This window comes from Pelodiscus sinensis, chromosome 2 (genome assembly GCF_049634645.1).
Source record: "Pelodiscus sinensis isolate JC-2024 chromosome 2, ASM4963464v1, whole genome shotgun sequence".
NCBI classification, from domain to species: domain Eukaryota; kingdom Metazoa; phylum Chordata; order Testudines; family Trionychidae; genus Pelodiscus; species Pelodiscus sinensis.
The window spans coordinates 132,496,411-132,523,912 of NC_134712.1; the positions used below are offsets into that span (position 1 = coordinate 132,496,411).

The 27,502-nt window shown below is 40.9% G+C and overlaps 1 protein-coding gene across 2 annotated transcripts in view; it reads left to right on the forward strand.

Annotated features, from left to right (window-relative positions):
* The window catches only part of DNAH5 (dynein axonemal heavy chain 5), a 253,320-nt gene that overhangs the window by 150,547 nt on the left and 75,271 nt on the right, over positions 1-27,502 (forward strand). For both annotated transcript variants that reach the window (XM_075921464.1, XM_075921465.1), the window contains 14 exons: positions 2,191-2,367; positions 5,115-5,319; positions 5,802-5,944; positions 7,359-7,493; positions 8,829-8,951; positions 9,303-9,516; positions 12,420-12,643; positions 14,193-14,391; positions 17,245-17,417; positions 20,759-20,889; positions 21,505-21,658; positions 22,710-22,977; positions 23,785-24,016; positions 27,252-27,366. In XM_075921464.1, coding sequence (XP_075777579.1) covers positions 2,191-2,367; positions 5,115-5,319; positions 5,802-5,944; positions 7,359-7,493; positions 8,829-8,951; positions 9,303-9,516; positions 12,420-12,643; positions 14,193-14,391; positions 17,245-17,417; positions 20,759-20,889; positions 21,505-21,658; positions 22,710-22,977; positions 23,785-24,016; positions 27,252-27,366 — 2,493 coding nt within the window. The remainder of the gene's footprint in view (positions 1-2,190; positions 2,368-5,114; positions 5,320-5,801; positions 5,945-7,358; positions 7,494-8,828; positions 8,952-9,302; positions 9,517-12,419; positions 12,644-14,192; positions 14,392-17,244; positions 17,418-20,758; positions 20,890-21,504; positions 21,659-22,709; positions 22,978-23,784; positions 24,017-27,251; positions 27,367-27,502) is intronic.

Sequence of the window (27,502 nt, forward strand, 5' to 3'; positions counted from 1 at the left end):
ACACACACACACACACACACACACAAAAGGATCACTGGAAGCAATTACTTTCTCTCACAAATGAAAACATTCCTTCAGTTTCTAGGAAGAATGAATCAAAAGCTCAAATAGGAGTAAATTACTTACGGCTAAGAGCTTCAGACAATGGCATTATAGGGTTTTAAATTTCTGGTAGATTTCCAGATTGGGGTGGTTTCTCGGGGTAACAATCCTATTTAAACAAACAGTTAATCCTGAGACTTTACCACAATATTACAAGCTCTCATGAATCAGCCATTTGAACCAACAACATCTATTTCTGCATTTTGTCTCTCCCTAAAGCTATGATTCCTGGCTACAGTCACATCATCACAACTGCCAGATATCTCCGCTGCTAGCAGTCATGCATCTTTCTATATCTTCAAAGAGTAAAGGCTACTTTTTCATGTTCCTGAGCCATTCCTTGTCAGATTTGATTATTTTTTCCATAACTGAATTGACATAGTTTTTCTGTATGCCCAGATTCTTATGAAGGAAAAAAGCATGGCATGTGCTAGTTTTAAGAATAGCTATTCAATTATTATTAGCAGAACTGACATATTCAGGAAATTATGACCTTGAATAGTTTTCCATTCTAAATTGCTTTGCATATTTTTTTTTAAAATCTGCTAAAGCTATTGGGACAGAGTACTGCATTGCTGATAAATTGATTCAAAAAAGGAAGGAGTTCTAGTTAGCTTCTTAATTTATTGTAATACTGTTCTGAATTACAGCCATCAAGGAGGGGATATCAAGGACACAGGAATTAGTCTCTGGAAAAATATTAGGTTGAAGATGAGTCAGATTTTTCACCAAAACTATGGTTTTGGTGAAAAAATTGAACTTTGGCTAACAATACCGGTGCACCAATTACTGTCACACAAGGGAAAATGAACTTACAGAATAAAAGAAGAAATAGCAGTAAGCACAGGAAAATCTTCACCAAAATTAATTCTACAAATAAAATCCTCAATATTATCTTTTGAAACTATAGACAAAAATAGTAGTGCAACTTAGACCTTTGCCATCCTTTATTATGTAAGTATTTAAAAGGGAGTGATAAGCAGAAGTATTTCTGTAAAGCATGTAGGGACCTGGGAAAAAAGTGGATGCTAAATTTTCTCCAATTTTGAGCTAGTTGGAATGTGAGAGGGAGTGAGTTGATTGATGTACTGTACATCTGTTGCAATCAACTAGGGATAGGGTACATTTTTACTGTTTGTGGGGAGGGGAAAACATTTGAAGGTCCCATGATTGTTCTCTGAGGGTATGTCTACACTACCACCCTAGTTTGAACTAGGGTGGTTAATGTAGGCAACCGGAGTTGCAAATGAAGCCCGGGATTTGAATTTCCTGGGCTTCATTTGCATGTTGCTGGGCGCCGCAATTTTTAAATGTCCGCTAGTTTGGACTCCATGCCCGTGGCTACACGTGGCACGAACTAGGTAGTTCGGATTAGGCTTCCTATTCCGAACTATCTGTACACCTCGTTCCACGAGGATTAACGGTAGTTCGGAATAGGAAGCCTAATCCGAACTACCTAGTTCGTGCCGCGTGTAGCCGCGGGCACGGAGTCCGAACTAGCGGACATTTAAAAATGGCAGCGCCCAGCAACATGCAAATGAAGCCCGGGAAATTCAAATCCTGGGCTTCTTTTGCAACTCCGGTTGCCTACGTTAACCACCCTAGTTCGAACTAGGGTGGTAGTGTAGATATACCCTGAGTGATTTCTAGATGTACTCAGCTCAATTATTCTGACATTTCAGACTGGGTTCTCGGGGTAAATCTGGGTGTGTTGTGGTGTATCATCTCACAAACATAAATAGTATTCAGGCTAAATAAACCTGAGTTCTATCTCTAACTCCATTTTTATATAGCCACTTCGCAGAGTTGAACTGCGCTTGAAATGGTTGATTTAGAATTAAGTTGGGAATTTTGTCTTATGAGCAGTGATTAATTTTGTGATTTTGGCCCAGTTCTGCTTTTTACTATGTATATGGAACTTCTCTTGGGAGTTATACAGACACATGAATGCAGAATTTGGCCTTCTATTTACACCAAAAAAGAAAACTAAATCGTAGGAAGTCAGCGTGTCACTTGAGTCTGTTTTACTGAAATATTCAGAGTGTTTAATTTCAAATCAAGGATCTTTCCCTTCTCCATTGATGATAGAGCTTTTTGAACAAACGTTCTCCTCAAGAAGCTGAAATTCTGCGAGAGTTGTACAATTCATCGTTTCCAGAACTCTACCACTTCAGCATCCAGGCCTTGGAATATAAGATGGAGATGCTGGAGGCCTTTGTGATCATGCAAAGCATCAACATGTTACAGGGACTTATCCCTCCAAAGGTAAGAGAGTCAGTATTTTGACAGATGTTGTTTCATGCTGTGTAGGTAAATATTAGAAAGCACATCAGAATTTTTAGAGAAGAAACATTCCTCTGAAGTTGTGGGGGTTAAAATATCTTACATGTGACTACCTAATTTTTACTTCAAAATGATACTTTGGATGGTGTGTATTTATTTCAGAATGTTTATTTAGTGCTTTTCTGATATTTTTACAATACTAATTGTAAGAATTGTTATGTGGCATCTGATAGCTATTTACCCTAACGGGTGTTTTAAGAGCAAGAATGACTGCATGGCTCACAGAATGGTTAATGGACTGCAAGCCATTTCATTTATAATTTCTTGAATGCAGATGAAATGTTGAATGTGGTGATCCAAATTAATGCTATCTGAATTCAATAAAGACAAATGCAAAGGTCTCCACTTAGGAAGGAGCAATCAGTTGCACATATGCAAAATGAGAAATGACTACCTAGTTTGTTCAAACATGGCTGCTGCTCTGTGCCGGCTCAGCTGATTGTCAGCACAGTGCACGAGTCAAAACGTGGATCGGTCGACAGGGGAAGCCTTTGACAACCGCTCCCTTATGCCTTGTGAAATGAGGTTTACAGGAGCGGTCGACAAAGGCTTCCCCTGTTGACCGATCCACGTATTGACTCGCGCACTGTACCGACGATCAGCTGAGCCTGCACAGTACGGCAGCTATGTTTATTTTAATGAAGCCAGGGATATTTAAATCCCGGCTTCTTTGACTATGTCGGGTAGCCTAGTTTACATGCCTCTGTTGGCAGAGTGGAGTCACGAGTGGACCACGAGCTAAATACAAGTTAACAGTGTGACACTATTAAAAAAAAAAGCTAACATCATTCTGGGATGTATTAACAGGAGAGTTGTAAGCAGGACATGAGAAGTCATTCTTCTGTTCTATTCTGCTCTGATTAGGCCTCAACTGGAATTGTGTCCAGTTCTGGGCACCCCATTTGAAAAATAATGTGGCAAAATTGGAGAAGGACCAGAGAAGAGCAATAAAAATGATGAAAGATCTAGACAACCTCTTGAGGGTCCTTCCAATTTTATGATTCTATGATAGATTTTTTGATACTTATATGAATTAAGTTTTCCCTTGGACTGTGTCTTTGAGGATGTGTTCAAAAGCTTAGCAGTTGGCATTTTTCAGTCACCTTATTGGCGGACTGAAAAGGAAGGTGAACATCTTCATCCCAATAGTGATAATTTCTTGCGAGTAGGTTTGAGGAAATTTGGATTATCAGGGCATTTTGGGGGAACCTTGGAAAGCTGGTGCCCATGCTGCTGTATATTGACTCTAGGGTTAATGAGAAGACTTCAGTTTTCTGTGTTCAGATTTTCATTTAGACTGTGTCTTCACTTCAGTTTGGTGTGTAGCTTACATACATTGTATGCTCCCAGCACAGTAAGAAATAACAGTGTAGACAGTAAGACACTTCTTAGGTGACTAAAGACATGTCAGAAATTGAGAATCGATACTCTACATGGCTATGTACATGCCCAAACAGTGCTTCCCTAGTCTGTCCTTCTGCTAGAGTCTTTTTACTGATTGTCCTTTCATGGATTGATCACTGTTTAAATATAGGAAACAAAATGGTCAGTTTTCAGAGTGGAGAGATGTAAATAGTGGTGATCCTCAAGGGCACCACTCCAACAAAATAACAGATGAGAATTCATGTTGTTAATTGCAAAGTAATGCAGTATTGGAAAACATAATCCCAACTGTACATATAAAATTATTGGGTCTAAATTAGCTGTTAGCACTCAAAAGAGAGATCTTGGAATCATTGTGGATAGTTTCCTGAAAACATCCACTCAATTTGCAGTGGCAGTCAAAAACGTGAACAGAATGTTGGGAACCATTAAGAAAGGGATAGATAATAAGACAGAAAATACCATATTGCCTCTGTATAAAGCCATGGTACATCCACATCTTGAATACTGCATGCCAATGTGTTCATCCCCATGTAAAAAAAGATAAATTTAAAAAGTTTAGAAAAGGGCAAACAATTAGGGGTTTGGAACATCTTCTGTAGGAGGAGAGATTAATAAGTATGGGACTTTTCAGCTTGGGAAGGAGACAGTTAAAGGCGATATGAATGAGGCATATTAAATCACAACTGATTGCAGTGGAAGTAGAAATGCAAGTGCTGTTTATTACTTCTCATAACAGAAGAACAAGGGGGGGGGGTCACCAAATGAAATTAATAGGCGGCAGGTTTAGATAAAAAGTATTTCTTCACACAATGCACAGTCAATCTGTGGAAGTCTTTGTGAGATGATTTTGTGAAGGCCAAGATTGTTACAGAGTTCAAAAAAAGAACTAAATAAATTAATGGAGGATAGGTCCATCAGTGGCTATTGGCCAGGATGGTGTCCCTAGCTACTGTTTTCTTGAAGCTGGGATGAGCGACAGATCATGGATTGGTTAATGATTACCTGTTCTGTTCATTCTCTCTGGAGCACCTGGCATTGGCCACTGTCAGAGGAGAGGATACTGGTTTAGATGGACTTTTGGTTGAACACAGTATGCCCGTTTTTATATTCTTCTGTTTGTGTAATGGTTGCTCAGAGCAGAGGTAAGGACATACAAAGAGACTTCTCTAAATTCAAGGTAAAGGTTTTCAACTTGAACATACAAAGCAAAGTTTGTTGTAGGAATTATTTTTTGGACAAGCTCTAAGCCATGAAAATACCTAAAACAATGCTTCACCTCTCAGGAGCAAGGAGGAGAAATAACACCAGAGTACCTGGAAAGGCTGTATGTCTTCTCCCTCATGTGGAGTGTTGGAGCATTGCTGGAATTGGAAGACAGATGCAAACTGGAACACTGGCTTCGTAATCATAAAAAAATAAAGCTTGATCTTCCTCATATCTCAGAAGGAAGTGAAGATACCATGTTTGATTATTATGTGGCAACTAATGGTTAGTAATATCCTGCATCTACCAGATAATGTTTGAAAAGACGTGGTCTTGAAAGAGTATATTTCATGGAATTAATAGAAAAGGCACTTCAGGTTGTATACTTTCCCATGTTCCCTGAAATTGTTTATTTTAAAATCACTCTTTACTGTTGGTGAGAGATACCAAAACAAGGGAAGGTGTCTACACAAGGCAAGAGGTAGTTTGCATCACAAAGTGCTGTCAAATGAGTGAAAGTAAGCAAGCTGGAAGATGTTTCTCTAATTATGTCATCTGTGGCCCTTTCCATGTGTTTTTAAGACTACTCCTTATGAAATTGATTTCTGATCATCACAGAGCATGGACTTTGTTTGTGGGGTCTTTTGGCTTTAACAGGGGAAAGGTAACTTCATAGGTAACAATCCACTTGTATTGCTAGTTGGAGAATGGGATACAAGCAAATTTTCTGGAACTTGGAAGTATTTAACTGATTCTGTCCTGACTAGGAAAATGGATGCACTGGAGTACTCGTGTTGAAGAGTATGTATACCCCACTAACAGCATTCCAGAGTATGGTTCAATCTTGGTGCCAAATGTTGACAATGTGAGGACAAACTGCCTTATTGAGACAATTGCTGCGCAGGGCAAGGTATCATTCTGTTTGCTATGGGTGTGAGTGATGTGATTCACATGTGTGGTAGGGATAAGTAAAATGAGTTAACCATACATTAAGCAGTGGGGGCCATTGTTTGACTTGCAGAAAAAGGTGTATGGGCCCTTAAGAGACTAGAGTGTCAGAGTAATTTGCTGCAACACCTTGAGCAGGTCAGTATCCTATTCCCACATCTGGTGACCAGAAGAGAGGGGGAACTATTTAGCTCCAAAGAGTGGCAGGAAAAACCCTCTTTTTCCCTAGACCAGGTGAAGCAGCACCTCCCTTCCATGATGGAAATAGATAATACCAGGCTTTGTTGTTGGCACTATACTAGTTACTCCTTTCTCGGAGGCTGGAAAGTATGTTTTCCTTCACCACCAGACTGGCCAATGCAAGGTGGTGGTGGTGTTTTTTTCATCTTCCTGACAGAGGATTGCAAGGCTTAGTTGGGACAATCAAAGATTGGTGTATGATGTTGCAATTCATTATGTAAGTAGGGGGGCTGATGTCCTGTGCAGATACTCTGCAGGAAAGGGGTTACAGTGATCAGATAAAATGGATTAGCAAAAGACTGAAAGGAGGTATTTTTTGAAAGTGCAGAAATGGGGGGTTGGGACTCTTATAGCAGGTATAGCAGAGAGCCAACCAGCCTTCATTTATAGCACCACTTAGCCCTCGTTTGAGGGGGAAGGTCCCAGCAGTGTGTTGGCTAGGGACCAGGATAGGTAGAAGGGAAGAGTTGAAATCAGCCATTCTCTTCTCCTGACTGGCTATCATTTTCACTGCCCGCACTGTATCTGTTGGATATTCCCAGATATTTAAGGTTGCAGCTTAATTAAGACATCCCTATCTGATGTCCTCATTCCAACATAGCAGGACAGCTGGCCCACTGATGGGAAGAGGCAAAGGAGGCTGCTGTTTCAGCAGTGGAGGCACTCAGAACCTCGAGCCCTTTAAATAGTCACTGTGTTTATGCAGCATGCTCTGGGTAGCTCTTAGGGCTGCCTGGGGAGGTGGGAATGCCATGTACTGTGCTATAGGCAGTGCTCGGGGGGGAAGGGAGGAAAAGGGGGAGTAAAGAGCTGGACACCCTCCCTCCACCTTTCCCCACAGGCCCGGCATGGCTTTTGGCTCCCCTGCAGGACAGTGTGAAATGCAAGGGGATCCTGTTGTTTGGTAGAAACTAATAGCCCCTTTCACACACACATTTCTGGAGTTAATACACCTTGACTCATTTCCTGCTAAGGCAGCCCTCTGCTTCCAGTTTGCTAATTTTTTTTCCCATAGAAAGTTAATTTTTATTTCTTTGCTTCATTCCTGACAAGGATAGATATAGAGGTTGATGGGGCTTTGCTGATACACTTGGCTTTTGCACCTTTGGGCTTATTTGAATTCTCTACTTGTCTAGGCTGTGCTACTAATTGGTGAGCAAGGAACAGCTAAAACTGTCATCATCAAAGGATTCATGTCAAAATATAATCCTGAAAACCATATGTCCAAAAGTCTGAACTTCTCATCCGCAACTACCCCATTAATGTTTCAGGTATAGTAATCACTTTAATTCTGTGGTTCTCAAACTTTTTGGCCCATGGCCCACCCTGCTCAATGCAAACTTTTCTGCGGACCACCAGCCAACCACCCATGACGATAAAATGGGTGCAGGAGGAGGTGATGGAGCAGGGTCTGAGTGAGAATTAGTGTACAGGCAGGCCTGTGGACTTGGAGGGTAAAGAGGGCAATTTCCCTGGGGCCTGGCCATTCTAAGGGGCCTGGAGGTCATTTAAATTTTTGCGGGAGCACCAGAGTGCCACTCCACTCTGCTGTGAGGGCTGGGGGCAGGACAGCGCCATGGTCCTGCCCTCAGCCTTGCCTCTTCTGGGAGTGTGGAGTTAGCCCCCACTCCCATCTTTCCCCAGGACCAGCAGTGACTGTCTGCTTCACTGGGTGCAGGAGCAGGTTGAGGGTGCGGGGGGCCTGGCCAGGAGGGAGGGTGCAGGAGCAGGGTGGGGATGTTGTGTCTCGGCAGGGTGTCTGTGTGAGGGGGAATGGGAGCAGGGTCTGGGGATGGGGATGGTGCTTACCTGACACCACGCCCCCTCCCACCTGACCACTCCCAGGCACTGCCTCTCACTGCTTTCACTAACTGCGATTCCAGCCAATGGAAGCAGCAGGAAAAGTCCCCTTCCCTGTGCTGCCATTTCCCCAGCTGTGGGGAGGAGAAACGGCAGTGGCAGCTTGCTCTCCCCGTGAACCAGATCCAGCCTGTAAGGCTCAGGGTCCCCCCCACCGCAGCGGGAATAGGGGTGCTGAGCCTCAAGCCATGGCCCACCTACAAGGCATGGACCACCACTTCTTGTAACTGCCCTAGTTATAAGATGATGACTGGGTTTGTAGCTTTATTTGTACACTGAGAATTTGCCAGCAAGATCCCATTAAAAGAAGACTTTCTGAAATTACAAAGATACATATAAACAAAAATATCAACCTACTCCAAAGGCTTCAGTCAAAGTAGCTTTTCTACAGGGATGTAACTTTCTTCTCTCACAATATGTCTTTTTAAAAGTGTTCATCAGTTTCAGCAAATTCTCAGGGACCACATCTCTTGAAGTCATTCCTGTGGTTATTTGGTTACTCTCATGCTCATCAAATTCTCAATGTTTCTTGATGTTTGGAAATATGCCAGTTCACACTAACTGGCTGAAGTGGTCATTATTTTTTTATTAAAACCCCAAGTAAAACATTAAAAACTATGAAGTATCCATGTATGCTCCACTGTTGAAGTATTATTGCTACTAAATGTGTGAATGTAAAAATCATAAACTGTCCTTTGATGGCGAGGAACTGTGCGGTTTTGAGTAACAAAGGGTTTTTCTTACAGCGTACAATAGAGAGTTATGTGGACAAACGCATGGGCACGACATATGGTCCTCCTGCAGGCAAGAAGATGACGGTCTTCATTGATGATGTGAATATGCCTGTAATCAATGAATGGGGAGATCAGGTTTGTTTAAAGTATTGAAATTTGGCTTAATGCTGATCAATTGCTTTTCTGTCACCTTATGAAACAGATGACATGGTTCCTCCCTCTGATGAGGTTGAGTATTTGAAATGCTTGTGATTATTTTCCTCTGAGCTCCCTCTTCTAGATATCATTAGAGGAAAGGACAATCTAATCCCATCTATTTCTAACAGTTTATAAATGTTGTTTTCTTCGTGGCCTGAGAAAATGTAGTGTTTTTAAAAGCAAGGAAAAACTGTCTTGTGGTTAAGTTTCTCAGGTGCTCATAAATAATTATGCATGCTTTTTTGCTTCCTGTGAAATAATCTTTTAATCCTAATGAACACTTTATAGGTCACTAATGAGGTAGTTCGGCAGCTGATGGAACAGAGTGGATTCTATAACCTGGAGAAACCAGGGGAGTTTACCAATATCATTGATATCCAGTTCTTGGCAGCTATGATCCACCCTGGTGGAGGTCGCAATGACATCCCACAGAGACTAAAGAGACATTTTTCCATATTCAATTGTACTCTGCCTTCCAATTCTTCCATTGATAAGATCTTTGGTAAGATAAAGACTCAGTTTGGAAAGTGTTGATTAAGACAGAATGGGAGTGTAAACTTTTGTTTTTCTGTACTTTAAAGTGAAATCTTAAGAATAAAATCTTGATTTTTTTGTGGATGGGAAGGGTACGTTTAAATGTATGTACCCATATTTTCCTAGAACTATGGCTCTCAAATTTTCTACTTATTGTTAGTGACTAAGATGCCATTAAATTCCAGACTACTTTGGCATTACCAAGGACTACTATCATTAGCTTTTGGTGATAGTTGTGGAGAATTTGGTGGGGAGCACTGAGGCTGGGAGGAGCTGGTTAGTGTTCAGAGCTCATTTTTTACCAGACAGCATTATGCTCTCCTCCTGGAGACAGAGAATTCCAAAGGAATTTACAAGAGCCAAGAGTGGAGTGAGAGGTGCAGAAGGGGAGCAGCAAAATCAAGAGTTGGGGTGGCCTGAGTCAGGGAAGCAGGAAGAAGAAAGAAGCAAGCTTTTCTCATGCCTTGTTCCTGCTGGGTCCTATTGCCTGTGGGATTTTGTCTGGTTTTTTTTCTTGCCCTGTTCATGACCTAGAAGCTAAAAAACCAACCAACCAACCAACCCACCCCCAAGCTCCGCTTTAGAGGAAGATATTAAATATATTCCTGGAGGAATTCTGCACCAAAAATTTAAAAATTTTGTACACAATATCTTAAAATTCTGCAAGTGTTATTTTGTCAAAATAACACTATACAATCATGCCAGTTTCAAATAGTTTGGAAATTTATTTCAAAACATGTGTGATCAAGTTTGTCTGTAACAATACAGACACACAAAATAATTGCCTCGGTAGCAGAGAGTTAAAGTAGTCCTTACAACAACCCAGTTACTGCTTCACTGCTCCTCACCACCGACCCCTGGGCCCAGCTGGGCTCTGCCAGTTCCAAACTGCAGGCTTCCTCAGCCCAGACATAGACCATACTCTCCTGTAGGCCAGGGATCCAGAAGGAAAAACTGCCTGCTGCTGGGTCCCAGGCTTGCACTGAGTTCTTTGCATGCCACCTCCTTCCTTCAGGTTATTCTGGGAACTGCAGCTGCTGTGAACCCTCCTGTTCCCCTCCTCTCTTGCTGCACCAACCTTGTCTTCTGTTTGTGAGCTGAGCTCTGCCAGATTCAGTAGCTATGACTGGCAGCCAACATCTCTGCAGTCCATTTCTGTAGGGGTGAGGGAAAAGAAATTCTGCATGCATAATATTAATTCCTGCAAAATTCTGCATTGCTCAGTGGCACAGATTCCCCCAGGAGTAAATTGCGTAACATTAACACAAATCCAAAATTTTGATAATTTTTAAACAGACTTTTTGAGGTAAAATTTGCCCCAAAACTAAGGCCATGGACAAGTATAATTTTTTACAAAACTCAAGAGAATAGGGAGGTTTATATAATTTAGCCCTTACAATTTTCAGAGGAAACTGTTTTTCTTGTGTTGAAAAATCCAAATCAAATCTCTGCTCAGGTTTGACTTGCAATGTTCCAACTCCAGGTGAAAATCACCTGTTGACTGATAAACTCAAGAAAGCAATCTTACAATGGGGCACATAGATCCAAGCTTATGAGAATGGCACCAAAATTGTCCTTGTAAAATCTGCACACTCAACAGATACATATGAAAATACAGGATTTCTGTTCACATTTTCTAATTGTGCAGGTGGAACACGTGAACACTACCACGCACCTCTAAAAAATTGCAGAAATAACTCTGGCCTTTGATTTTAAATAATAATAATAATAATAATGAATAATAAACAATTAAACAATAATTCTCCCAATGCAAGAACATGCATTTTAAAGCTTAGCTAGATTGCAGATTAAAGGTCTAGAAAACATGATTATGAGGGAAAACTGAAAGAAATGGGCTTGTTCAGTTTTAAAAAAGAGAAGACTGAGAGGAGACATGATAGCAGTTTTCAAGTGTTACAAGGAGGAGGGAGAAAAATTGTTCTCCTTGGCCTCTGATAGGATATGAAGCAATGGCTTAAATTTCAACAGGGAGGTTTAGGTTGGACATTAGAAAAAACTTCCCAATGGTCAGGTGATTAAACACTGGAATAAATTGCCTAGGGAGATTGTGGAATCTCCATCACTGGAGATATTTAAGAGCAGGTTGGATAGAATCATAGATTCCTACCCAAAGCAGGACCAACCTTAACTAAATCATCCCAGCCAGGATTTTGTCATGCTGCCACTTAAGGGAGATTCTACCACCTCCCTAGGTAACCCATTCTAGTGCTTCACAACCCTCCTAATGAAATAGTTTTTCCTAATATTCAACCTAGACCTCCCCCACTGTAACTGAGACCATTGCTCCTTGTTCTGTCATCTGTCACTACTGAGAACAGCTTCTCTCCATCCTCTTTGGAACCTCCCTTCAGGAAGTTCCAGGTTGCTATCAAATCTTCCCTCATTCTTCTCTTCATCAGACTAAATAAATCCAAATCCCTCAGCCTCTCCTCGTAGGTCAACTTCTCCAGCTCCCTAATCATTTTGGTTGCTCTCCGCTGGACCCTCTCCAATGTGTCCATATCTTTTCTGTAGTGGGGTGTCCAGAACTGGATGCAGTACTCCAGATGTGTGGATAGACATCTATCAGGGATGATGTAGATAATGCATGTTCCTGCTGTGAGGGCAGGGGACTGTACTTGATGATCACTTGAGGTCCCTTCCAGTTCTAGTGTTCTGTGATTCTGTGATTCTGTTTTTATTGATTCTGTTTTTATGTCAGGGGACATGAGGTGAAGGTGCAAAGAGTTCTGCTGTCTTATGTGTGCTGGTTGTCTATGTTCAGAGTTATTTGGGGATAGCTGTTCCAGAATAGCTCAATGTGTAGAAAAGACGTAACTGCCCTTTAAACTATCAATTTGCATTCCCCAGGAGTGATTGGACTAGGGCATTATTGTTGCCAGCGGGGCTTCTCAGAAGAGGTCAGAACATCAGTAGCCAAACTGGTGCCACTGACACGCAGGTTATGGCAAATTACCAAGATCAAAATGCTACCCACACCAGCCAAGTTCCACTACATCTTCAATTTACGAGATCTCTCGAGGATTTGGCAAGGGATGCTAAATACTACATCGGAAGTAATCAGGGAACCTAATGTAAGTGATGTACAACTCTTTTTCATGGAGTTGGCATATAAAGTAGCAGGAGGATGAAGACTATAACAGATTCTTTGGTGGTTCAGTATACACTAGGAAGACCCTGTGTCTGCGAGTTATCACTTATTCTTATTAAATTGTAAGATCCTCAATGGTTTTGTTTGGTGTTTGACTCTGCGTAGGACAGGGACTCCAAGCTGCTTTCTCAATTTAAATAATGAATAATAAGCATTTGTGATTAAACAAAAATGTGAATCCAGAAGGCTAAATGGCTAAGATGCTGAAACATGTTATGGGCATATATTGTAGCAAAAGAACAGAAGCTAGCTGGTTACAATATCTGCATCAGTTTTAGGTTCTGTTATACTTACTGATACATATTAGCTTATATTCATTTTTAAAATTATAGAGAAAATCAAGCTTTTTAAAATACTCCATTTTATAAACATACATTACAAGCTATTCAGTGGCAGATCATTTTGTTCTTAAGGTATAGCATGCCATGAGGTTTTCAAGCCATGTGATGGGCAGACAGTTGATTTTTTTTGCTTAAAGCTTATAAGGGTATGTCTGTACTTCATTCGGAGGCATAATTACAGCATGGATAGACAAAGCGATACTAGCTTTACCTGCAGTGGCATTGCTAAAAGTAGCAGTGGAGACACAGCAGCACAAGCTTCTGTATGGACTAGCAGTGCCTGCATACACCTGGGATACTCAGTATGCTTGTACAGCCTTCCTCCCCTCCTCCGAAAGCTGCTGTGCTAGTGCACCTACTCTTTTTACTTCTAGCTGTGTTAGTGTGTGTACAACTAACATGGGTATGTGTACCCATACTGCAGCCATTCACCAGATTGCAGATGTGTCCCGAAGGGAAGAGGGATTAACCCTTTGAATTGTAACAAGTCTGCTTGTATTTCATTATGATCCATACTCCTTGTGAAAAATAAGAAACTTGACATAAATATTTCTCTCTTAAATTTTTAATTTTCCTTCTGAGAAACCAGTTTTCTTTAATGTAAATATAAAGTTGAATTGTCAATGCAGTGACTGTCCCTCTCATCATCTCACCATTTCCTGTTCTGGCACTGACAACTGATGGTACTACCAGCAGTAGCATATAAAAGTGTGGACTCCTGCTTTTGCATAAACACCAAAAATTTGAGTGGGAAATACATCTGTTAGCAAGTTGGGTAGTTGGCTGTTGAATTTGCTTGTAAAAATATGCTTGGCATTCATAAAGTCTGGTTTTGGACATGCAATAATTGAGCACATAATTATGTACTACATAGTTTGGGAGGCTAGACTTTGTCTTGAATGTGTGTGTGTATGCTTGTGCTCTCTCTCTCTCTCTGTCTGTCTCTCTCTCTGCGCAAACTGGACATACACTTAATCTGAGATGCAGCTGAATCAGTCTGACAAAGAATACTATTTTAGCCTCCCTAATAAGGAGTAAAGCATTACTTTATATTGTCGAGACGTAATGTGATATTGTATGGAACAGCATCTGTTACAAATTCCATCAATTGAAATGTTTGTATGTGAACAGGTATTGATAAAGTTGTGGAAGCATGAATGTAAGTGTGTTATTGCTGATCGTTTCACAACCCCAGCGGATGTAGATTGGTTCAATACAGCTCTGGCAAAATTGGTTGAGGAGGAGTTTGGCGAAGCGAAAAAGGATTTAGTGGAGTCGGGAGCTGATGCTTACTTCGTTGATTTCTTAAGGGATCCACCTGAAGCAACAGGTAATTACAGAAACTTGATGCAAGAAGAGAAATGGTATTCTGTGATAAATTACCAGTGGAGGTTTGAAGGGAAAGATACAGTAAATGCTTATATAAAAAGACTTCAGAATTATAAACACCCTTTAATGCCTTCTGGTTAGTTTACAGAACCATGCCCCAACTCTTGTTTATGCTTTTGTTGAGCTAATGTTGGCAGCTAGGATCCATCCTTGTGCTCATGAAGGGCAACAAAAATTATAAGAGGGCAAAGGCGTATGACTTACGAGGAGAGGCTGAAGGACCTGGGCTTCTTTAGTCTGCATAAGAGAAGAGTGAGGGTGGTTTTGATAGCAGCTTTCAAGTACCTGAAGGGGGGTTCCAAAGAGGATGGAGCTAAGCTGTTCTCAATGGTTCCTGATGACAAAGCAAGAAGCAATGGTCTCAAGTTGTAGGCTATGTCTAGACTGCAGAGCTTTTCTGGGATATCGCATCCAAGGAAAGCGTCCACTTTTTTGGAACAGTTTCCGAAAAAGTGGACACGTTCTTTACCATTCCTGTAATCCTCATTGTATGAGGAAGAAGGGATGTGTCAAAAGAGGAGGTTTTTCCTAAATTTAGCCCATGGGCAGTTCGCAATTTGCGAATCTTCTTTTGGCTTTTCTTCATAGTTTAGACCTAGCTGCAGTGGGGGAGATCTTGGTAGGATTTTAGGAAAAACTGTTTCAGCTAGGGAGGTGGTGGAACCTCCATCCTTAGAGATTTTTAAGGCTAGATTTGAAAAAGCCCTGGCTGGGATGGTTGAGTTCGGGTTGAGCCTGCTCTGAGGAGCAGGTTGGAGTAGAGATCACCTGAAATCTCTTCTAATTGTAGTCCTCTATGAGTCAGATTCTATAACGGGGCGGTCCTAGACTAGCTGCCAGCAACTGGCGCCCTAGGTGAACCATGCAATCGGCGCCCCTCCCTCCCTCAACCCCAAGGGTAGATATCGACTGAGGGTTTTGGTTCTGTGCTGGGGAGAGGGGGACTGGGGATGGAGTTCTGTGGCTGGGGGCTGAGGGGCTGGGGGTGGAGTTCTGTGGTTGGGGGCTGGGGACAGGGGGCTGGGGTTGGAGTTCGGGGGCTGGGGGCCAAGGGGTTGGGGATGGAGTTGGAGCTTTGTGGCTGGGGCTGGGGGCCAGGGGGCTGGGGATGGAGATCTGTGGCTGGGAATGGAGTTCTGTGGCTGGGGGCCGGGGGCCTGGAGGCTGGGGTTGGAGTTCGGGGGCTGGGGTCCGCGGAGAGGTAACAGGGTGCCGGACCGGGGAGAGAGTCCCCTGCACCCGCCTCCTCCCAAGATCCCACACCCCCAGAGAGAAGCCGGCATGCGCCTCTCCTGGGGTGACCCCCCTTCCCGCGGTGCAGGGGAACCCCCTCCCCCGCCAACCCTTCCCCACCTCCCCCCCCGCGTTCCTCTTCCCCAAGGGCTGACCCCTCACCTCCCGTGGCACAGGGGAATCCCCCCGCCGCGTTCTTCCTCCCCCGGGGCCAACTCCTCCCCTCCCAAGGCACAGGGGAACCCCCCCACGTGCTGCCTCTCCCAGGACTTACCCCCTTCCTGGCTGCAGGGAAGCCGTGCTCCGGGTAAGGCGCCGTAAGGGAAGGGGAAATGGAAGGGGCAGGGTTTAGAATTTGGTGCCCCATGCAACTTGGCTGCCTAATTTGCCTATAGGCCCGGGCCTATAGGCATGAGAAGAGTGAGGGTTCATTTGTGGAAGAACAATGCTTGTGTACACACAGTGTAATACAAATAGGGACCACACATCTCAGAGAAACTTCAGTTGTTATAAAGAAAGTAACATGATCTTTTTTGCGAAACAAAATACAAGTGAAGAGACAGGAGACTGTAGGGCATAAAGTTATGAAGTGAAGACCTAAAATTCTTCCTCTGCATACCTGTTAGAGTTAAGTGACTTTAACCAAGAGACCTTATCTATATTCTTTGACAGAGTATGGGGTTCTTATTTTTTTAGTGGCTTACTATAGTCACTGTGCCTGCCTAAGCCTTTATAAACCATCCCAATTACCTTGCTTTAGAGCTCTCACTTATTCTCAGACTGAGACTAATATTCTGTTGGTCAAACAGGTCAGAGAGTAACAAAAGACTCTGCTTTCTCCGTTAGTCCAGAGGCTTTAGAAGCACTGAGGGCAGTCAGGTATATCTGGCTATGCTGGAGAGGAAGAAAGAGGAATTGAGATCAGATGTTGTGTGGATTTTTTTAAATAACTGTATCAATTTTTAAAAAAACCCTGTGCATAAAGTTTCATATTAATCTGTTATCCAGGGACTGTGCAGTCACATGGTTACAAATTTGTTTTTATCACTTCATTCTGTAACTTCTCATGCCCTGATACCAGAGCATGAGACAGAATAGGTGGGACATCAGCCTCTAGAAAAGAACATCACTGAACACTGCTCTGACAATGGTTGGTAACCACTGTGTGCACCATAGTACCTTGGATAGCAGAACAGTTTGAAAACTTCAGAACATTTTTCTACCCATTTATGGGGTTTTCTTTTCTTTTGTTCTTTCGTTCTTTCTTTCTTCACATTTATTAGATAGTTTTTTTAAAATAGCTAATAAATATTTTTGAGGTGTTTCTTTCTTGTGTCCTTGTCGGAACTTAGAGGTTCTTCCATAATTATGCACAAGTGATGATTCTTTCCATTACTGCAAGGAGGTTCTCCTAAATCATTCAGCAATCCACTTCAGAGACAGGAAAAAGGATATCAAAATGGGATGGCTTATATCAAGAGCATGTTTTTACGCTTAGAAAATATTCAACCCTCCTCAGTAATTTCCACTGTTAATAATTTGTTCTCACCTCTTCTAACAGGTGAAGAGCCAGAAGAAACTATTTTTCATGTGCCTAAAATCTATGAGCCAGTTGAATCTTTTATTCACTTAAGAGATCGTTTGAATATGTTTCTACAAACATACAATGAAAGCATCCGGGGTGCACATCTCGACATGGTATTCTTCAAAGATGCAATGATTCATTTAGTCAAGGTAGGATGTACACCTTTTCCTTCCTTACCAGAAGTTTGACTTTATAGATTTTAATCTCTGTAATCATGTGGAATTTCAGTTATTCTCTCCAATAAAGTGGGGTACAAGCTTGTATTTTGGTTCTGTTTTAAAGTAAAATAACACAAGGCTATAAATATAAAAGGCTAGATGTACAGTAGTTCCAAATACAGACTGATGAGGCATCCAAAGGAAACACAATTCCTTGGAGTTTCCCTCAGTTCCATGAGGCATACAGCTAGTTCGGATTAGAAACCTAATCCGAACTAGCTAGTCCGTGCCGCGTGTAGCCGCGCGGCACAGGGTCCGAACTAGCCGGCATTTAAAAATGGCGCCAGCCGGCTTCATGCAAATGAAGCCCGGGAAATTCAAATCCCGGGCTTCATTTGCAACTGCGGATGACTACATTACCCCCGCTAGTTTGAACTAGCGGGGTAGTGTAGACATACCCTTAGATAGTGAATGGGAGAGGGAATGCATGGATTCACACAAAGATGTTTATACCAAACAACCAAAATAAACAAAAAATACCCTGGTTGTGACTAGATACACTTTTCCTTCTATTCACAATACATTCTGATCTGTACTTCAAGATCCAATTCACTCGCATGTTCAATATTTCTTACAGGCATGGTAATTCTGAACCCTGCAGCTACTCTCTCCAGCCCTTTGCTTAGAAATCCCCATAAAGGATTTCTTTATCCAATTCAAGTTTTAGCACTGTATCCCCATTGATTCTTCTGGCCCTTTGCTAGCACCCTTGCTAGCTACCTGAGTGTTAACCCTGAGTCACCAGGTGCTGTCCAGCACTACTCCTATCCATCACGATGGGTCTGAAACTTGGACAATCTATGGACATCAATTGAAAGTCCTTGAGAGGTATCACTAATGCTGCGTCTGCAAGATCTTAAAGATCAAATAAGAAGACAAGTGCAATGACAATAGTGTTCTGGAAGAGGTAAAGACCACCAGTATTGAGAAAATGATCATCCGTCAGCTGCCTCACTGGACTGGTCATGTTGTTCGGATGCCAGACCAGTGCCTCCCAAAACAGATCCTTTTTTCTCCGCTGAAAGAAGAGAATTCCTACGCAATGGCTCCCTGCATTTTGAATTTGCCTGCTGACAAATGGAGGAGGAGAAGAGGTGCATGGTGAAAGGGAGGCTGTCTTCTAGTCATGGTCAACAGCCTCCTACTCTACCTGGAAATATCTGTCCTCATTGTAATAGAACTTGTGGTTCTAGTATCCACCTTATCAGCCACCTGAAGGTCCACAACTCTAAAACTACCATAAAACCATAAAACCAATCATAAAACAGTAGTGCATAAGTTACCTTTTCTGGCCAGGAGAAAGGATCCTGTAAAGTGCATACATTGATGTGATGGGTGGCTGGGGGGCTTCTCTCCTTGGAAAAGATGTAACAGCATGCCAGACTCGGGACTGGACAGGCAGTGGTAGAGCCCTTCCTCAGATCTGAAGAGACTCAGGGGACTCTTGTCACCTCGCAGCCCATCTCCAGGAATCTGATGCCTGGTCAGCCTCAGCTACCTGTGAAATCAAAACTAACACTCGATGTGCTTGAAGTCTGCCTCCAAGCTGCCCGCATGAATGTGATGCGTGTGTGAGTATTCCCGTACCATTAAGAATCTGTACAAATAAACAAGCCTCGGTGCTGCTCTAATTCACCCTTTCAGATGGCTTATTCCTTGGCTGAGTCTAAGGGCAGATAACAGGTCCCAGCTCAGTGCCTTGTCAGTGGTGGAGAGTACCACCACTAGCTCGGCAGGGAATCCAGCTGAAATACGCTGAGCACCTGGGATTCAACTGCCCACCCTGGGCTACTTCCTATCAAGTCTCTCTTTTGTACTCTGCTCCATCTCTTTCTCCAGCTTGGGGGCTTCTGCTGTGGTTCCCTGCTGCCTGGTGATGGCATCTGGGTGGATCTGCATGTCTCCCTCCGGAACTCCTGTGGCACCTCCTTCCTCATCGGTGGTCAGCCCAGACTGAGCTGCTCCACTGGCCTTTGTAGCTGTCCTCCAGCTATAGCATGGCCAACAAGGCACTGGGGGGGGGGAGGTGCTTCTTGGCCAGGTAGCCAGGCTTAACCCTTGCAGCCTCAGTGCGAGGTTCGTACACCCCATCACACAGGGGAATATATATAATGTACTAGCATATCAAAAGAAGGGTGTCGATTGATTACAGAACCAATACACTTGATAAGTAACTCTCTTCTTTTGATATCTATCTATCTATCTATCTATCTATCTATCTATCTATCTATCTATCTATCTATCTATCTATCTATCTATCTATCTATCTATCTATCTATCTATCTATCTATCTCTGTGATTTCCACTTCATGCATCTGATGAAGTGATTTTTACCCCCCAAAATTTATGTAATTTCCAAGACAGTGAGACATACCTGTGTAGTTCTCATCAAACTAGCATTCTAAGAAAAAGTCTTAAGTTGGAAATCATGCCTCCATCTCGACGTGTAGATGTGCCCTTAAGACAGGGAAATGTGAGGCATGATCTAACCGCTGTTGTTGGTTAAAATAGTGAGATGGAAAGGAAAAGGAGCTCCACTGTGAAATGTTCTTCTAGCCCAGTAATAAATAAAAATGGCACTACTACAGTGAAGGTGACTGTGAAAACAGAAGATTGTGCTTTTTAAAACTGTGGAGTAGGTCACATTATCTAACTAAGTTCTTAGTGACTGTCATGACCATGGTATTGGGGTGCCTCAGAATTTTTAATGGATTTTATCTTCATGATACCCATTGAAGACTGGATGGAAGATTAACTCAAAGAACAAATTAAATGAGGTGTCAAAAGGAACTGAACCTAAGAATCCTGCATTCAGCCCAGGTTTTCATCAAATAAACTATCCTCCTTTTTACCAATCTTTTTCAGCTGCATTAGTACCTCTCTGTCTGACACACCAGTAATTCTGATGACTAATGAGTTATTTTTGATTTACACAAATGTGAAATAAAAATGTTAATTTTACAGTTAAGTGTAAGGGAGACATAGATTATAAGCTTTATATGGCATTACTGGAAATCCTGTAGGAATATGTTCTGACATGACAACACTGTAAAGTGAAAAGGGTACTTACTTCCTCTGCTGTGTTATGTTCACACATGATCAGATTTTCATACAAGTAAGAGCTTTTCAAAATTAAAAGATTTGTAATTAACAAAAGTGTGATAATTCAAAGGTTCTTATTCATTCTAAGGTTCCCATTTCTATGGTAACTTAAATTGTTCAGGTTAAAATATTCCATATAGTGAGCAACAAACTGCCATGTTGATCTGTAGATTTCTCGTGTGATTCGCACCCCTCGTGGAAATGCTCTCCTAGTTGGAGTTGGTGGCTCAGGAAAGCAGAGTTTGACCAAACTGGCATCATTCATAGCTGGCTATGCTACATTTCAGATCACTTTAACAAGGTAAGTTGTTGAAGAAGATGTATTTTAAAAACATGTACTCTGATTTCTGTGATTTGGATTGCCTCCAGAAGGAGAGCACATAGTAGCAACCACAGTTCAGAATAAAAATGTATGAATCCTTAAGAGCCTTTTAAAAATATTTGCCTTTATTTTCTGTAGTGACATGTAGTGTGTCCTCCCAGTCTATCTTTTTTTAAGCAAGCAAAAAATAGTAGTCTAACTCCTAAGATTACTATAATGAAAAGCTTGGAGTAAAATATGTTCTTAATTTAGCTTATCTTGTGCATTTGACAGTGTATTTTGGGTGGTTTGTTTGTTTGCTATGCATCATTAATCCCATTTGTGTTTGTGGGAGTGTTTTAACATTAACAGAGAAATGTGAGGAATGTTATCCTCTTCGTAAAAAAGAAATGATGACAAAATTACAAATTGAATATGTTTATTTAAATTGAGACTTGAAATGGCCGGTGGCTCTTTAAGCACTCTAAATGGATATTCTTGAACACAAGTGCATAATTTATATATTAAATATAAAGATATTTTTGCCTGGAACATTTGCTTACCAACATCCTAGTTTGAAAGTTTGAATGGCAACACAATTGTATTTTTCTCTAGATCATACAACACTTCAAACCTGATGGAAGACCTGAAGCTCTTGTACAAGATAGCAGGGCTACAAGGAAAGGGCATCAGCTTTATTTTTACAGATAATGAAATTAAAGATGAGTCTTTCTTGGAATACCTGAATAATGTTTTATCATCTGGAGAGGTGCAATTTTTGCCTACTTGTTTCTTTAATCCTTTTCTCTGCCCTTTTTGGTTTTGTAAGCAGGGAGCAGAGAGAATGTCTGATTATGGATAGCTTGATTCATGTGAATAGTCTCTTCAGCCACGTGTCTATTTGCCACACCAGAGATAGATCTTCTGGAATTCGATTTAGTGGGTCACGTAAAGACCCACTAAATTGAATGCTGAGGGCACTCCCAGTCAGCGCTGGTACTCCTCGCTGTCGCAAGGAGTAAGGGAAGCCAACAGGAGCATTTGCTCCTGTCAGTTTCCCACTGTGAAGATGCACCAAGCTCAGCTTAAGGTATATTGACTCCAGCTACGTTATTTATGTATAGACCCAGACTTAGACATCATCGAAGCAGTTGTATACAGGTAGTTTCACAAATGTTGTCATACAAATGTAGTCTCAAGTGATATGCTGCACTGGAATTTTAATATAAATTGGTTCTCTTTGTGGTGAGGCAAAGCTGTAGAAATTTAATGCAGAAATAATCCCTAAGAATGAAATCCCTTAGAATGAACATGTGTGAATCAGGTCTTTTATGTTATAGAAATAGGAGATTTGAAACAACATGAATTTTGTTTCTTAAACATGTATGAAGTTTTTGCTTCATTCAGAGTTTTAGTAACTTTCAGAAGTAAAATAGACTTGTGTGGGATGGAGGTAAAGTTATATCTAAAATTACTAACATACCTTATATTTAGGGTGACAGGTTCTGCTCTAGAGAGATGTTTTAATTAGTTAACACTAAAAGGAGGGAAATTAACTTTAATGTATTCAAACAGCAATAAAATTAGTCATAGTGGGTCTGATTCTCCATTCTTAGAACAGTTTGTTGCCGGTGTGACTCCACTGATTTTGATAGAGTCAATGACATAAAACTGATGAAGTTGTGTAGACTCAGGGGCCTATTGTGTTTGTATCAGAATTGTATTCACTTACTTAACATTACAGTACTTCATTCCACAGTAATTTATTCCAATCACCGTGGCACACCATCAGCTTTTAAAAACTGCTTCTTTTTGTTAAGGTTTCCAACCTGTTTGCACGTGATGAAATTGATGAGATCACCAGTGACCTCAGACCTGTCATGAAAAAGGAGCACCCGCGGCGACCTCCAACCAATGAAAATTTGTATGAGTATTTCATGACCAGAGTCCGTCAGAACCTACATGTAGTACTTTGTTTTTCACCAGTAGGTGAAAAATTCCGAAACAGAGCCCTGAAGTTCCCAGCCCTTATTTCAGGTTGCACTACAGACTGGTTCAGCCGGTGGCCTAAGGATGCGCTAATTGCGGGTGTGTGTTGATTGCGTCTCTGGAGTCCTGCTATACTGAAACTGGAAATTTAATTAAATCAAGCTCTATAATCACTTTGAATGACAAGCTTCTTTAACTTATAAAATATTGGATTTAAGTTTTTCTTTGTTCTTGCTGATGTTAATAGTGTAGTACGTGACTCCCAGGATCATAAAAGATTCTCTTGTGTCTCTTTTTTAAAGGCTGATATCTATTATTTTAAAACTATTTATAATATGATACTGGAAAAATCTTTCATCCTTAAAGATGCTTTTTGGTTATTCAAATATAAGATAAAAAACAAATAATAAATAGTTTATTTTTAGAACCTAGAACGAGTTTTAAATTGTAATTAATTACCGTCTAAGTTTCCTTCACTGCCTTCTCTAAAACAGATGTGTTGGCTTTTAATATCTAGAGTTCTAGGCAGATATGCAGAAGAGAATAATATTCCATCCTAAATATTCAGAACCTGATGTGGAGAATCTAGTTGCAGATGTTGTCTTTGACCAATAAGTGTTGCTGAATCTGTTCAGTACTCTGATGCAGATAGGACTATGCATGTTTGCATATTGACTCATATAAATAAAAAGCTATTTAAATACTTGTCACTTGTTCGACCCACATACACTCCAGAAAATTATGTTGAGTTCAGTGGCATTTCAAAACCTGATAGATAAATTAGGTAAAACTCTTCTTCATTATATTGCTGACAAGCAGCATGCCATCATAGAAGTTTTCTTTAATATTTGCATGAAAGAATCTAATTTCAATAGGTTAATTCACAATTTTTTCCTTTCTCTAAAGTATCTGAACACTTCCTGTCATCATATGAGATTGACTGCACCATTGAAATCAAGAAGGAGGTGGTACAGTGTATGGGCTCCTTCCAGGATGGGGTAGCAGAGAAGTGTGTTGACTACTTCCAGAGATATAGACGTTCCACACATGTGACTCCAAAATCCTACCTGTCCTTTATTCAGGGATATAAAGCAATCTACAAAGAAAAGCATGCAGAAGTACAGACATTGGCCAATAGGTAAAATGATTTATTTGTTCCCTTTTTCTTTCATTACCTCCCTGAATAGATACAGAACAACTCATGACAATCAATGGTAGCCTCAATTGCTGATTCTGATCACTTTATAAAGAAAAAACTGATGTTGGATTTGAATTTTCTTTTCAGGTCTTTTATTCTGTTGGTATTAATAAAATTTGATCCACTATTAAGACCATTTTGCACCTACAAGTTAGAGTATTTAAATCTATAAAAATGAAATCATGTGAGTGGTACTTAACGGGGAAGTAAACGTGAATCTTAGTTTGTTTTTCAGAGAAATTCATTTGTCAGTGACATCACATTGCACAAGAAAGCTCTTGTTTACGTATTTTTCACATGAACAATGGAACACATGTACATGTGATATGATTTTACACTCAAAAGTACAGCTAATTTATGAGAAGGGTGCTTTCTTATTAAAATTCTCATCTTTTTATGAGAAACATATGGACATTAACTTTTCTGTGAATTGTGGATCATCTCATTCCTCCGATCCATGCTTTCTGCTTTCATGGTTCTCTGCAGGTTCAGGATGAGGAGCTTTCTACTCTAGAAAACTAAACAAGGCAGTTTGATGTGATCCAGATAATTTTCAAATATGTTGTTTAAATCAAACCATCTTACAAAATGTTTAAAATAGTGTGTGCATCAAGATATGTTGTGCAAATTAAGCTCTATGGCTCCTGCAGCACCAGGCTACTTTTGCAATTAAAAAAGATTTCAACCGGTATTGTACACCTTCAGCTTGGAATCAGACTATAGCTTACTTTTCTACAGTGCATACTGTGGCTTGGTTGTCAAATGAATCTACCACCTTGCCTTTCTGGTAAAGGCTATGGTCTTTTAAGGCCAGACAAAATCCGTAGCCTCCCAGCTAGCACATCTCAGATCAGTGCATTGTCCAACATTTGTCTTTAATGCTTGTCATCATCTACGTCCCTAGCCTGCAGTCAGCCTGTTCTGTTCTGTTTCTCTTCACATCCTCTCCTTTTCTTATATCTTAAATAACTAAGTTTTTTGTTTCTGTCACTGGCAGCTTTGTGCTGCTGTGCCTGGTGATTCATGCTGCCTAAATATTCCGGTATCTTTCTGCTTAGCAGGCAAGAAACCTAACATTTTCTTGTCTATATAATACTTCAGCTTGCCTGAAGAGCAGTGACTTGGTCACAGGATTGCAATGGGAGGTCATGTTCAGTTGTTTGACCTCTATAATGCCTAATTCCTTGTTAAACGGCTAACAAGGTTCTTGGGACTATAGAAAGGAAGTAGCGAATAGGAGTAGGGAGATGATTTTAGCGCTGTAGGTGGTATAGATGATGAGTACTGGAATACTGAATGTGGTTCAGCTTTAAAAAGGAAGTTGAAGAAATAGTGCAGCCAAGAGTCACAAAAGTGATTCAAGAGCTGAAGAAAATGCCTCACAGAAACATATAATAAGCTCCCTCTGTTTAGTTTTTCAAAAAGAAAATTTGAGAGCTGACAATGACCTTCAGGGGAAGAAAATGCTAGGTTCTAGAGATCTCTTCAATTCAGTGGATGAGGGCAGAACGAAAATCATTGGGTGGAAATTGAAGGCTGACAAACTCAACTTGGAAATAAGACACAGTGACAGTGATTAACCAAGGTGGGGAGCGGGGGGATTCTCCATTTTTCATATCTTCAGAACATGATTAGAATGTGTATACACAATGGGTGCATCTAGACTGGCAAGATTTTGCACAAAAGCAGTCGCTTTTGCTCAAAAACTTGCCAGATGTCTAGGCCGCTTGAATTTACACAAGAACACTGACGTTCTAATGTAAGAATCCAGTGCTTCTTGTGCAAATACTTTGGTGCTCCCGCTCAGGGATAAGCCCTCTTTCGCAAGAATACTTGCACAAGAGGGCCAATGTAGACAGGCACCTTAATTTTTTGCACAAGAAAGCCCGATGGCTAAAATGGCCATCAGAGCTTTCTTGCGCAAAAGCGCGTCCATATTGGGCATGGATGCTTTTGCGCAAAAGCATCCATGCCAATCTAGACGCTCTTTTGCGGAAATACTTTTAACGGAAAATTTTTTCCGTTAAAAGTATTTCCGCAAAATCATGCCAGTCTAGACGCAGCCAATGTGTATTAGCCAAATTATTGGACTCAGCACAGGCATTACTGAAGTGTAATGGACTATGATATACAGGAGATCAGACTAGATGACCTATTGGTACCTTCTGTCCTTAAAGTTTATGTATTTTCCCAGCCTGCTATACAGCCATTCTATTCTTTGACTCACTTGGGTTTGGTATTAACTTTCAATATTTGTTTAGGGAGGCTTTTCAGTCTTGAAATTAATTTTTGTATTTATTCATTTAATATCACATCGTTCAAGTTACAAGGTCAAGATACTTTTGAAAATCTATCCAGAAAAAATGTCCAGTGACTGGATGGCTAATTTTTTAATTATGATATGTTTCTAACGATCCTAATAATCAGAAAATGCTCCCTATCATCTAAAAATTAGACTTCTTTGAGTGAACTGCAAATCAGAAATGACTTCAAAATTTGAATACTATATTTAACTTATTTTCCTGGAAGTAATTGTTAATTTCACAGTTTCGAGAATTACTTCAGACAGAAGGTTTTAGTTAGAAGTGTGGAAAACACCTTTTTATAGGCCATGTGTTCCCCTAGATCATTGTTTCTTAAGCTGTGTTCCATAGTACACTGGTGTGCAGTGAGGCAGTTGCAGATGTGCCGCAGAGAGCAACAGAATTCAAAATGGCTACCCTTAAAAGGGCAGGCGACTTCCCCCTGAGCTTTTCTCTTTTTTTTTTGGTGTTCCCCATAAAAAAAATTATTGTTTGGTGTTCCTCGGTCTTAAAAAGTTTAAGAAACACCGTGCTGGTTGGTTATCCGTCACTCACTCTCTAGTCTTGAGCCCAAGAATGCTATTCAATCATCTTTAGTCACTGTGTGCACTAAGAGTTCCATTGGGCTCTTCTCCATTTGAGTGCTCTTAACAGAAAATTTCTGTTTAACCAGTGAAACACACATATTTGATAGTAGTGGAAAGTTACATAATGGAAAAGCTGGATGACAATTTTTGTACCAATTTCCTTGACATGAAACATTTTTGGCAGTAGCTTTCCTATTCCTCTTGTTAGTAGAATAATATGAGAAGGGGAATTTTAAAATAGCAGAGGAAATGGTAATGCTCTTTGTTTTGTATTTTAAATTGTAGAATGAATACTGGATTAGAGAAATTGAAAGAGGCATCTGAATCAGTGGCTGCTCTAAGCAAAGAGCTGGAGGTTAAAGAAAAGGAGCTTCAGGTTGCTAATGAAAAAGCTGACATGGTAGGCACAGCTTTGTACATTCTTTAACTTCTTGTACTTTCTGTAATTTTCTCATTGGCAAAGAATAAAGTAGGAAAAAGGAGTCAAATAGGAGTTAAAAAGGGATCTGTGACATTGCATGACAACAGTACATGTA